We start from the raw sequence: 13,064 nt of genomic DNA, 5'->3' as shown, positions 1-13,064 counted from the left end.
ATGTTGTGATAAAAGTAAAATGCATTTATGCATATGATTTTATGTTCTACATTATTTGAAATATTTATATTAAGAATGAATTGCTTTTTAAAAGCATTTTTAATAGAAATAAGCAAACTAAGCTACACGGTGTTTATTTTTGCTAGTTTGTTAAATTCTGCCATATATTTTAAGCAAGTTTTGGTGTAAGTAGTTGAGATATAGTAGGTGAGATAGTAGTTGAGATATTCAGCTGTTTTTACCATTGACGGTTTCTTAAAGGTGAATGAAAAATTACTAGTTTTATAGAAAGCATTTTATTTGTCTAAAATTTAGTTTTTTATTTGAAAATGGCCATATGATATAAAATTACATTAATCTGTGCACACATCTGGATTTTCTTTGTCCAATTGTCTCCTTTTTGTACCTATGTTCTCATCTATCTTCCTAATCCTTTTCTTCACCTTGTCTTTAGAGTAAGGAGTAGAAATATGAAATGACAGATGGTTCATAAAGAGTCACTCACTCTTTGGGGTGTGTAATAGTCTGCCAAAGGGGAACCAATGCACAGTACCAGAAATCTGTTGGCTTTTATAAAGGGTATTTGTTTGGGGTAAAGCGTACAGTTACAAGGCCCTAAAGAGTCCACCTAAAGGTTGCTTTCTCACGAAAGTCAGTTGCCATGTGTTGAAACAATATAATCGCTGATCTGTGTGAGGGTTCAACCTTCTCTCCTGGGCTTCCTTTCTCTCAGCTGCAGGCTGGCATAGGGCTAGTCTCTTGGGGCTTCCTCTCTTTCCTGGCATAGGGCTCATTTCTTTTTGGGTCTTCTATATCAGCCAAAGTCAACTGCAGGCTATCAGGTGAAAAGCTTGTCTCTCCTCGGGGCCCCAGTATCAAAACTGACAGACCTCTCTCTCTTTCCGTGTGTTCTTTATTGAATGTCCATTTATAGTGACCCACCAAGGGAGCAGGGACTCAACCTGACTCACACCTTACTGACTTGGTTGAATTAAAGCCCTAATCTTAACAGGTAATTTAAGGCCCTCAGCTAAGTCCAATGTAATCAAAAGATATCACACCCAGAAGAATAGTTTACAAATATAATCTTTTTTTGGGGGGGATTCACAAAAATAATCTCAAACTGTCAAGGGTGTTATAAACCCTAATGAATATTCTTAACTTCTTAAATAATGTTTTATTTCTATGTAATGTTCATAGTACAATAAATTTTAGATATTATCTTCTTATATTGTGAACACAGACAATATTCTTTGTTTTTCTAGTACATCATTAAAATTTAATAATTTTTATACAAGAAATGGTTTTATTCTTTAAATCTTTGCATGTTTCTGTTGTTAGCATTCTTTAGAACAGTCTATGTAGTAAGGTGTGGATATATTTCTTCTGCAATTAACTGCAATAAAGTTATAATGAAAAGTAGATAATAGTATGGAATTTAAAGCAGTATATATTATGTTCTATGAACTTACTCAGTGATAACTTTTATCCTTACAGGTTTTCAATAAACTGCTAAGTCTGGCTAGTACTGCTTCATCTCAGAAGTTCCAGTCACATATGTGGAGTCAGATGTTGGTTTCCACATCTGGGTTTTTGAAATCCATCTCAAATGTCTCTGGCAAAGACATCCAGCCTTTAATAAAGCAATGGGTGTATCCTTTTAAATAGCAGTTCAAAAAGGGGAAGAAAATAAGGTGTGTATATAAAGGGGAAGGAAGAAGAAGAGGGATTTGGGGGACTAAAGAGGTAAACTATTTAAAATTCTAAATAATATTAGATATAACCATGAAATGTGAGTCATTTCCTCTGAGGTGCCTACTAATCACACTTAAATAGCTGAGTGTTTAAATTTTGGCATATTTTGAAGTACTTCTCAGTGTGTGAGGTAAGCACACACTGATGGTGAGGTTTGTGAATAATCTACCAGACTTGTAAGATACAATGGTCTGGTGACTTTTATTTACTTATTTATTTGTTTTTGGGGTTTTTTTTTTCTTTTTAAATTCTTTTTGTTTTCCTTTTTTTCCTTTTTTCTGGTGACTTTTAGATGTGGTTAGAGGCTGGCACAACTTGAGTGGTATGTTGGAACTTTGTAGTTTTTGCATTTTTAAATTTCAAAACAGGATTATATTAATAACCCAGTAGAGCAGTTTTGCTTCCTTCAAAACACAGATTTCCTAATGTTTCAGAAATTCTTCTTAAATTTAGTACAACATTTTCACAAGGATTTTGAATGCTTTGCCCCACCTGGCTTACATTGAAATATGCCTGTCAAACTTTGAATTTATGGGGATGCAATTTTTTCTGCCAATAATGAATAACTTATTTTGTTTAGTACATGTTTCTTTCAGTATGTAAAAATTCCTTTACAATTCTTCAGAGACCAGAGTGGAGTGGTAAAATTTTATGGAAGTTTTGCATTTAATAGAAAACGAAATGTCTTGGAATTAGAAATAAAACAAGATTATACATCTCCTGGAACTCAGAAATATGTGGTAAGTTTTTTCCCAAAATGACTTTGTGCACTCCTGTGTTCCCAGTTTCAATATAAGAAGAGGGGTGGGAGGCCACTTGGTTTGTAATAAGGTTGTGTTTGTAGTGAATAAAATTGAGGAAATACAAAGTATCAAAGAATGGAAGAGGGGTTACAGATAGATATTTCAGGCTGCTAAAATTCTCCCAATTTCCCTCTCCTTTGGCACCAACTGCCTTCCTGTGTCTCCATATACTCATTTGGTATACTATTATTTTATACACAGAATCATACATATTGGTATTTTTCTAGCGCTGTCATTGAACAGTATGTTTCTTTTTAAAGGGACCCCTTAAAGTGACAGTGCAGGAGTTAGATGGATCCTTCAATCATACATTGCAAATAGAAGAAAACAGCCTTAAACATGATATACCCTGCCATTCCAAAAGCAGAAGGTAGGCATTGAATCATAACTATAAACTAAAGTTTATAGTTAAACTGTAAGTTTCACAGTTTTATATACCATAATCTTTTAGGTAGAAAACATGTTATCAAGTATCTCTTCTTTCCTTTTCCTTTTTTTTCTTTCTTTTTTTAAGAGTAGGCAAGCAAGTAGAGTTTATTGAGAAACAAGAGAAAGGGAAAGTACAGGCCCAAGACATGGATGTGGCCAGACTCAAGGGAGAGGCACGTGCTGGGGCACCTGGGTAGCAGTTCTTTCCTCCTTTCCCTTCCCCATGTTGGGGAGGGACCCTAGCTATTAGCTGTTCTGACTGGTTGCCTTTTTGTCTTCCTACTGGTTTATGCTATGGACCAGTAAAGTTGTACCTGTTAGCTTTCAGGGAGCCAGTAGGGAAGCCTTTCTGTTTGAAATTATCTGGGACTTCTTTTGAGCCCAGAAGTTTCAAATGGGACATCCTGACCAGGTTCTTGGCGGGCTTTTTGACTGTAATGGTTACAGTTTTGTTCTCCAACAGCTGCCTTCCTTTGGGGTTTCCAGGCAGGTTTTGGAGCCATGTTTTTTTTCTCCTCTTGTTTTTTTTTTTTTTAATTCTTTTTTGTTAGGGCCATATTCTTAGCTGGGACTTTTCCATTTTTCTTTTCAGTTAGTATTACCCAACATTAATTCTTTGCTTTCTGCTCTTGATGGCATTTTTATCTTTAGAACTAAATAATTCCATTTTTTAATTTAGGACTTTGAGAATCTATTATTAGGAATGAAAGTCTGAGTTCAGGAGCGAGGAAAAATTCAAGGCAAATAGCTTAAATTCATTCTGATTAAGTCTCATTGGATTAATATCTACAGGAAATATTGAAGAAATGATGACTGAATCAAGTATAAGGGGAGGAGCTGAATAAATCATGAAAAGCCCCTGTATCTTCTTTATGATATCTCATCCCTTTTTCTCTCAATCATCATGCCCCTACAGAACATTCGTGATGTCTTTCGAAGGAAAATTGCCAGTTTACTTTAAAAATTTCTAACATTTCACCTTTTCTATAACCGATTTATCCTTTACCACTGTCTAAAAACTGAGCCATTAGCATATACTCTGAATAATGAAAAGTGAGAACATTTCTGTGCTTTGTACTCATGAATACATTTAAGTTCACTTAGAATGGTCTGCTAATTTTAAAGGTCTTCAGGGAACTTGATTGTGAAATTTTCCTTTAACTGTTTTTTTCACTAAGAAAATTCTTTTTAAATTCAGAGTGAAATTACCTCTTTGTTTTGTTCAGTTTACCTTGGAAATTGGATACATTTCCAAGGCTACCTTTTTCGTAATATTTCCTTAGATTTTTTTCTTTTCTATAATCAATGTGTTTGGATATTCTTTGGTGTGAGGAACACAGGGAGTCTGTGTTCTATGTTCCTCATTTTGTTTGCCCTTAATAAAATTTTTAGTGTTTTCCAGAAGATTTTATGATTCAGAAGTAATTTACATGGGAGGAGTTGCTTTTGTTTTTGCTTATCTTAAATCTCATACATATTAATTATGTATACTAATGAATATTCTTGAAGTATTTTGTTAAATCATTTCCTTGGCTTCATAGAGGACAGTGCAAAATAGTACACAGTTCAGAATTATTCATGTCTCATTTCAGATCTGGTTATTTTTCCATGTGCTTTTAAGGATTTCTTTATCAATAGATCGTCTTACTTTTTTTTACGTAAAATTGCAGTCGCCAGATCTTGGGAGAAAATGCATGTATTAAGTTGACATTTAATTTTTATAATTTGCTTTTTTGTTAAACTTTGATTTCAATATTGTTTACTTCTTTCCTTCCAGCTTCAAAATAGACAATAATTTTCTTATATTTAATTTCCATTACATTTGATATCCTTCTTCTGTAGGGTATTTTTTAATGTTGCATGAAATCCTTAATTTGAAATTTAGTTGGTCTCTATCTCCATTCAGAATTGGAAAATCTCTGTTTTCCAATCAAAATCCCTCCTTAATCTTTTTGCTTATAAACAGTGTCCAGCACATAGTAGACACTGAATATTTATTTGTTGAATGAAAGATATGATATTTTCATTGAGTCTCCATTCATTGAGGAGATATATCTGTATTTTCTTTTCACTTTCATCAGGTTCTTTTTTTACCAGAATCATGATTATAAAGCATGCCTAACCAGGCAATTTACAGACTGAATTTAAAAATTGGTTTGGGACTCTACCTTGTAGAAATTTATAATGTAATTGTTGTAATCTTTCTAAATGTATGTAAACTAAATAAGTGTTCCAGCAGAATGGATATTGTGGAATAGGTGGAATTAATCAAGAGGATTTCTCTAGCTCTCATGATTAATCTAAAAAGATTCCTTTTGATATCTCTGATTTTCTGGGGGGGCTTCTTTTTTTGTGGGCTCCTGTTTTTATGTAATTTCTACATAGCTTACCAGCTCACCCATTAAGGCAGGACTGTCCGATAGAAATATAATGCAATCCATAAAGGGAGCCACATAATACACATATAAAAATTTGCTATAAGTCACATTAGAAAAGTAAAAAACAAAAACAGATGAAATTGAATTGTAACTATATTTTATTTTACCCGGTATATCCAAAATATTGTCGCTTTAACATGTAATCAATATAAAATGTATTAATGAAATATTTTACCTCTTTTTCATATTAAGTCTCTGAAATCCAGGGTGTATTTTATACCTATAGCCCATGTCAATTCAGATTAACTTTATTTAAAGTGCTTAGTTACTGTGTGTGCCTTGTGTTTACTTCATTGTCAACATAGCTCTATATTCTAGGATCTAGACACCTAATGTTTCACAACTGTAGGCATTTTTTCCCCCAAGGGATATTTGGCAGTATCTGGAGACATATTTGATGGTCACTACTTGGGGGTTTCTACTGGCATCTAGTGGATAGAGGCCAAGAATGCTGCTGACCATCCTACAATGCAGAGGACACGCCCCCCCCCCCCCTCCAATAGTTACCCGGCCCAAAATAGCAACAGTGCAGAGACTGAGAAATCCTGGTCTAGAAGGATACCATTTGGGTTAAATCCCAGCTCTTCTACTAGTAATTCTCATTAGTTAAGTGGGATACTTTTCTTTGTGCACCCATAGTGGTGGTGGTGGATCGAATGAGGCAATGCATGTGAAACATAGAGCATAGTGCTTTCCCTAGTGAACAGTTAAAGAGTACCTGCACTATTTTGTGTGATCTGTTTATCTTTTTTTTTAAAAAAAAGAAGACAATAATAAAATAAATAAATTTTTAAAAAGACACTACTAGAAAAATTAACAGAAAAATTATTAAAAATGATAATTCAGTGAGCAGGTAGAAGAATTTGTTTTACTCTGTACTTTAACCCTTTTTGTAAGGAATAATTTTTTCTAACACACAATAGACATTACGTTTGATAATTTAATGCAACAGTGAAACAGTATGCTATGAATGAATATATAACGTACGTGTTCTGTATTTTAATAGTTTGTTAGTCACATACAAATTCAACCTTGCATTACTAACATAAATTTTTACAAGCCATAAAAATTCAGTGAATGGAACAGCAAATCATTTCAGCATGACTTTCTACCTGAAAGAGAATGCCTATTATATTAGATCATGACGTTCTTTTTTTTTGATAACATTCTTGATATTATCACCATCACCTGCAAATCCTTAATTCTCATTTGCATTCTACCTCAAAAATGACAAATCCATAAATAGTAATAATAAAGCAAAAGGAAAATACTAATCCGAAGTCACAGAAAAATGGATTATTATCAAAACCTTAGTGTAACTTAAGAGGGTTTACTCCATATTTTATTCACATAGTTTATGATACCAGATTCCAATGTAAACTTTACAGGAAAAAAATGTTATTAGTATTAGCTAGGTAAATAATTTATTATAATAGATTATTTGATATTTACTTTATAAAACAGAGATATAAAACAAAGTATTTAAAGTCACTAAAATTTATTCTTATACAATTGCCATTAGTAGAATGCTATTATAATGAAAATATTTTCATATTTTAAATAACTTCCAGGTATTCTAAAACTCTAGATAATTACTAAGTTATAAGAAGATTCATTGGGAAACAGATGTGGCTCAACCAGTTGGGCTCCCATATACCATATAGGAGGTCCAGGGTTCAATGCCCAGGCCCTCCTGATGAGGGCAACTGTTCCCTGAGGAGTGCCAGCCTACGTGGGAGTGGGGGGGGGGGGGGGGCGGAGAGGGAGAGAAATAAATAAAATAAATCTTAAAAAAAAAGAAAAATCATTAACTCAGCTAGAGTTTTGTTCTATTTTCCTAACAAGAAACTAAACAGCTCACAGATTAGATGTAATTTTCCTTCTTTTCTTCATTTTTGATATCTTTGTCTGACTAGATATTTTTAACACCATATTTTTTAATCATACAGAAGGTTTTTCCTGACAACCTGATTGCAGGGCAAATCACTTATATGTAGATATATATATAGATATATATATCTTAAATTGGAAATAATTACATTCAACTTTTAAATAGGCCTAGAAAAATTTGAAAATATACCATGAAAGAAAGACATAAAACGAGTTGAAAGTGAGTGGTTTATTTTGGACAGAGAGAAGTTTAAGCAGAAAGGCAAGCCTGTGAGCAGGGATGGTCGTGATTGTGGGATGGGGTGGGATGGGGGAAGGAGGTGGCAGAGTGATGCATTCAGTAGTTTCTGTCACTAATAAGCATGTTCATGAGTAAACTGGTAACTAAGTAGTTACCAGCAACTAGTAATATTTGTGGGCCTCTGCTTTCCATCTATAAATTGAGAGACTTAGAATATATAATCTCTAAATTCCTTTTTAAGTAAAATAATAATATCATATGAGTGCATGGATCTTCAGAGTTTCCAAGAATTAAATATAAATGAACGGAAATAAAATAAGTTGCATACCTTTGTATTTTCTTTCAAAAAAAAAAGAGTACTTGCATTAATTATTACTCATCAACATTATCATTACCATTATCACCTTCTTCTCTCCTTGCATTTTGTGGGATCCACTTGTATTTTTTTTTTACTGTATGTTGTATGGGACTTAATTAGCACTATGTAAAGTATCTTATAGGAAAGGTCTTTTAACATACATTTCCTTAAATGTAGAAATAAGAAGAAAAAAATTCCACTGATGAATGGAGAAGAGGTTGACATGGATCTTTCTGCAATGGAGTAAGTTAGTTACTTAAATTTAAGGACATAATAATTTCTACATTCTTGTTTGTCTTGTTATGTGTATCTAAAAGTATGCGATTATTCTTAAAGAATTGTTTTAAAACTTTCTAATGATAAGAGAACTCTTATATTGAAAACAAATCTTATGTAAAACCATAATTAATCAGAAGTAAATCTGGCCTGGCCTAGGTGAGAGAAAGGATAGTTGTGGGGATGCACACAACTTTGGGCAGATTTCTTGCTTCTCTAGGGAGTCCCTAGATTAGTGCTTCTCGAACTACACTGTGCATGAGAGTCATTTCTTAAAACATGGTTTCTGGTTCAGTACTTTTCTAGTGGTGTCTGATATTTTGCATTTCTAATAAGCTCCCATGTGGTAGTAATTTTCCTTGTTTTTGTCCAAGATTCCAGGACATGTTTCAGGCTCCGTGTAATTGCAAAACACAATTTAAAAACCACTCTCTTAAACTGTGCGTGCTAATATTTATTGATTGACAGCATTTCTCTTTTTATATATAACCTAGCTCAAACATTCTTATTTTGCCCATCCATTCTGTTTGTGTATTACTAATTCAATCACCAAATTATCTCTGCTGTTGATACAGATTATGGTCACTTACCCTTGAGTATCAGTATTAATTTTAATTAAAAAAAATTTTTTTTTAAATTCTTTTTTTAGGTCATTTCCCCATTTATTTAATTATTTATCTAATCTGTCTATCTATCTTCTACTCTCCCTTTGCTGCCCTGCTGTTTCTGCTCTCTGTGTCCTTTGGCTGTGTGATCTTCTGTACCTATTTCCCTTTTTGTCTTCTTTTTGTTCTCATATTTCCCCTCTAGGATTCACTGGGATTCGATCCTGGGGACCTCTAATATGAAGAGAGGTCCCCCTGTCAATTGTGCCACCTCAATTCCTTGTACCTGCTGCACTTCGTCTTGACTCTCCCCTTTGTCTCTCTTTCGTTGCGTCATCATCTTGCTTCATGACTCACTTGCACAGGCCCTGGTTCACCACGCACGTACTTGACTTGCTGTGCGGCCACTCAGCTCACCACACGGGCACTCGCACAGGCACTTGGCTTACCACGTGGGCACTCACTTGGGCACTCAGCTTGCCATGCAGGTACCCATGTGGGCACTCAGCTCGCCATGCAGGCACTCGGCTTGCCACACAGGCATGCTTTCTCTTCTTTTTCACCAGGAGGCCCAAGGGATTGAACCTGGGTCCTCCCGTATGGTAGGTGGAGGCCTTATTGCTTGAGTTACATCTGTTTCCCTAATTTTAATTTTTCCATAGCAAATACCTTGCCTGTAGTAAGCACGCAATAGTATTTGTTGAATTGAATTAATATTCCAGGTGATGATTAGTAGATGGAAATCTTCAACAAATGTTCTTTTGATGAAGGTATTTACATAGACTAGGTTTTTAAAGCTTGATACTTTAAAAAGTACATGAAGATAGGTTGCTGATATTCCCTGAGAGAATTATAATTCCAGAACTTGGTTTTTGAAAAATGTGATCAAGTCTAGCATTTAAAATGCATATATATTTAAATATAAATGCTTTTATTTCTTAATCACAGTTTGATGTCCAATAAAGAGTGATATTTATAGCTACATTCAATTATTAGACTATAGGAGGTTGATAGGAGGTTGAATGAAGAAATTGTCTCATTTGCTTTTTTTCACATCACAGAATCAGAAATAAAAATCTCAAAATTAATATTTTCAGACAGAAAATGAAGTTCTCAACATCCTTTCAACAACTCTCCTTTTATCTTTGGTGATCTTTGCAGCAGGGTTGATATAGAATAAACATTGTGAGAATGTTGAAATAAAGCAAACGTAATGAGAAAGTTATCAGTGTGATTTTAAAAAAATGAATACAGTAAAACTCTAAGGCATTGTTGTGAATACAACATCTAAAGAAGGAATGTATTAATAAATATTTTGTTTCAAAATATATAGAATTTAAAATTTAAGAAATATGCAATTTTCTTTCAGTGCTGATTCGCCTTTGCTGTGGATAAGGATAGACCCAGATATGTCAGTATTGAGGAAGGTAGAATTTGAACAAGCTGATTTTATGTGGCAGTATCAGCTCCGCTATGAGAGGGATGTTGTTGCACAACAAGAGTCCATTTTGGCCTTGGAAAAGTTTCCTACTCCAGCATCTCGGCTTGCACTCACTGACATATTAGAACAAGAGCAGTGTTTTTACCGTGTAAGAATGTCAGCTTGCTTCTGTCTTGCAAAGGTGAGATTATGTACAGTAGAAAGAAACAATATGATTACTGCATATTTTTTTAAAAATCCCTGAAAATGAATTAAAATTCTCCATTAGTTTTAAATTTACTTGCTTAAGTATTCCTTTGAAAGTTTTGGCCAAATACTTTTAACAAGACTGATTTGAAAGATATCTTTCGGTCTGGAAATAAATAGGTACAAAATTTTCATAATTGTCAAACTGAAAGTCAGATTATAAAACCAAAAAGAATTCTTCATCATTTTATTGAATTGCCAACCAGGTTTTTAAAGCAAAGAATCTTTTTGGTTTGAATGATGTTTTACATTGTATTGCATGAAGTCAATCTTAATTCTCCCACTATGGTGGTAATTTAATATTCATTTGGGCTTAAGAATCAATATTAGTGACATACTATTTTAAATGATAAGCTCTATAATTTAATATGCTAGAAAAATAAAATTTTTAAGAACAATAAATATTTTCTTTAGAGGAAAAAAACAAAATGTAGAACAAATGAAAACCAGGAAAATGCAGACAAAAATTTAACCAGAAATACTGGTTTCCAGGTATTTAAAAAGCATCTTGATAACAGGTTCATTCTCGTTTAGTGACTCTTTGGTTGTCCTCACTGCTATTTCCTGTTGTCAAGCATTTCAGCATTTAATGATGATTTAGATTTATTTTTAACAATAGCTTGTGAGTAGTTAGATTCCTATGTTCTGAGATATACGGGGGATAAAGTGATTTTCTATAATTGTCATTTGCTAAGAATATAATTTAATTTATAATTACAAACTTTGTGAGTTTTGCATGTTAAATTCTTAGCATACCGTAAAATTATAGAATATATTATTTAAAGTTAATCATGATTTTTTTTTCTTATCAGACAGTTGTTTATTATCAGCAATAAAAACACCAATAGTAAGATAAGGTTTTTGTGTAGTGCATGCTTACAGACTTAAATAGGGCTTATTTTTCAATTAAGGTAGATTGAAAAAAACTTATTTAAAATTTGTAGTGATGTTTCTGTCTGAGTAAATTTAAGATGTTAGAATTACATCTGTCTAAATGGATAAAGACAAAACACTTGTTATTCAGAATAGAAGCCTTTTGCAAACATTTTCTTAAAAAAGAATAGGTACTACAATTTAGAAATCAGCTTATAGAAAGTAATTATAAGTGCAGATGTTTTTAGAAGATTTGGTGAGTTTATGTATTTTCCCAGAAATGGTGGTAAAAGACTAAAAAGTGTTACATTTCTGAGAATTAAAAATGCTGAAACCTAATTCAATAGTAGTATTGATAACTTAAAGTTGTTTTATTTCAAATCGTGTTTACAGTGGACATTACTTCTATTTACTAATTATGCAGATTGCAAATTCAATGGTAAGCACATGGACAGGACCTCCAGCCATGAAGTCACTCTTTACTAGAATGTTTTGTTGTAAAACTTGTCCAAACATTGTGAAAACAAACAACTTTATGAGCTTTCAAAGTTATTTTCTTCAGAAGGTATGGTTTATTTTTAAAATTTTCTTATTATTGTTTTTTGTCACTCTCTACATATTTCAGTTTAAATAGAGGAATTTTCAAATAATGGATGTGTTTGCTTTCTTAAAAAAAGGTTTTACCTTTGGTATTTTTCTGCTTCTAAAATTTTTTCAAAAACTTATAAGTGATTGTGCATTGATTTTATGACCACTGTATGAGAGTCATGTTTCTCCTTCCTTACAGAAGCTTCTTATGCAACTTTGCAATGGGAAAAGTTTTAGGCTTAATTTCAAATACTTTGCCATTTTCTCTAAGTTCTTATGCTGATGATAGGGGCTGTACTAGAGAATCAGTGTGTTCTAAGACTGATTATTGAGCTCAGCTGTATGCCAGGTGACTCCAGCTATTATATTATTTAATCCTTAAAATGGTTGTGAGGAAACTGAGGTTCCTAGACAGTAAGTCAGTAAGCATCTAACATCCAGCTTAGTAGATAGAATAGTTAGGAGTTGAATAATGGTCTAATATTAAAACCCATACCGGGAAGCGGACTTGGCCCAGTGGTTAGGGCGTCCATCTACCACATGGGAGGTCCGCGGTTCAAACCCCGGGCCTCCTTGACCCATGTGGAGCTGGCCCATGTGCAGTGCGGATGCGCGCAAGGAGTGCCCTGCCACGCAGGGGTGTCCCCCGTGTAGGGGAGCCCCACGTGCAAGGAGTGCGCCCTGTAAGGAGAGCCGCCCAGCGTGAAAGAAAGTGCAGGAATGGCACTGCCCACACTTCCCGTGCTGCTGACAACAGAAGCGGACAAAGAACAAGACGCAGCAAATAGACACAGAGAACAGAAAACCAGGATGGGGTGGGGGGGTTGAATTAAATAAATAAATAAATCTTTAAAAAAAGAAAAAAAAAGAAAGTTTAAAAAAAAAAAATTAAAACCCATACCATTTCCACTATAGCACACAGAACTTAACTGATGTACTTTACATTACATATACTTTCCTACAACAAATGAAGACCAAGGCCTACAAAATACATCCAGTCATGAAACTCTTCCTTGATTTTCTTTTTCCATTTTTTTATTATCTTTTTTTTTTTAAAGATAACATAGATCACACAAAATCTTTCCTCGGTTTTCTACCCAGCTTTCCTCTTATATTAGAAT

At 33.7% G+C, this 13,064-nt stretch overlaps 1 protein-coding gene across 3 annotated transcripts in view; it reads left to right on the top strand.

Annotated features, from left to right (window-relative positions):
- The window catches only part of TAF2 (TATA-box binding protein associated factor 2), a 137,133-nt gene that overhangs the window by 59,744 nt on the left and 64,325 nt on the right, over window positions 1-13,064 (top strand). For all 3 annotated transcript variants that reach the window (XM_071208011.1, XM_058275962.2, XM_058275961.2), the window contains exons 12-17: window positions 1,498-1,652; window positions 2,381-2,495; window positions 2,819-2,928; window positions 8,092-8,157; window positions 10,165-10,417; window positions 11,780-11,920. In XM_071208011.1, coding sequence (XP_071064112.1) covers window positions 1,498-1,652; window positions 2,381-2,495; window positions 2,819-2,928; window positions 8,092-8,157; window positions 10,165-10,417; window positions 11,780-11,920 — 840 coding nt within the window. The remainder of the gene's footprint in view (window positions 1-1,497; window positions 1,653-2,380; window positions 2,496-2,818; window positions 2,929-8,091; window positions 8,158-10,164; window positions 10,418-11,779; window positions 11,921-13,064) is intronic.

The sequence above is a fragment of the Dasypus novemcinctus genome, chromosome 14, assembly GCF_030445035.2.
Source record: "Dasypus novemcinctus isolate mDasNov1 chromosome 14, mDasNov1.1.hap2, whole genome shotgun sequence".
NCBI classification, from domain to species: domain Eukaryota; kingdom Metazoa; phylum Chordata; class Mammalia; order Cingulata; family Dasypodidae; genus Dasypus; species Dasypus novemcinctus.
This window is presented reverse-complemented; position numbering and strand designations above follow the sequence as displayed.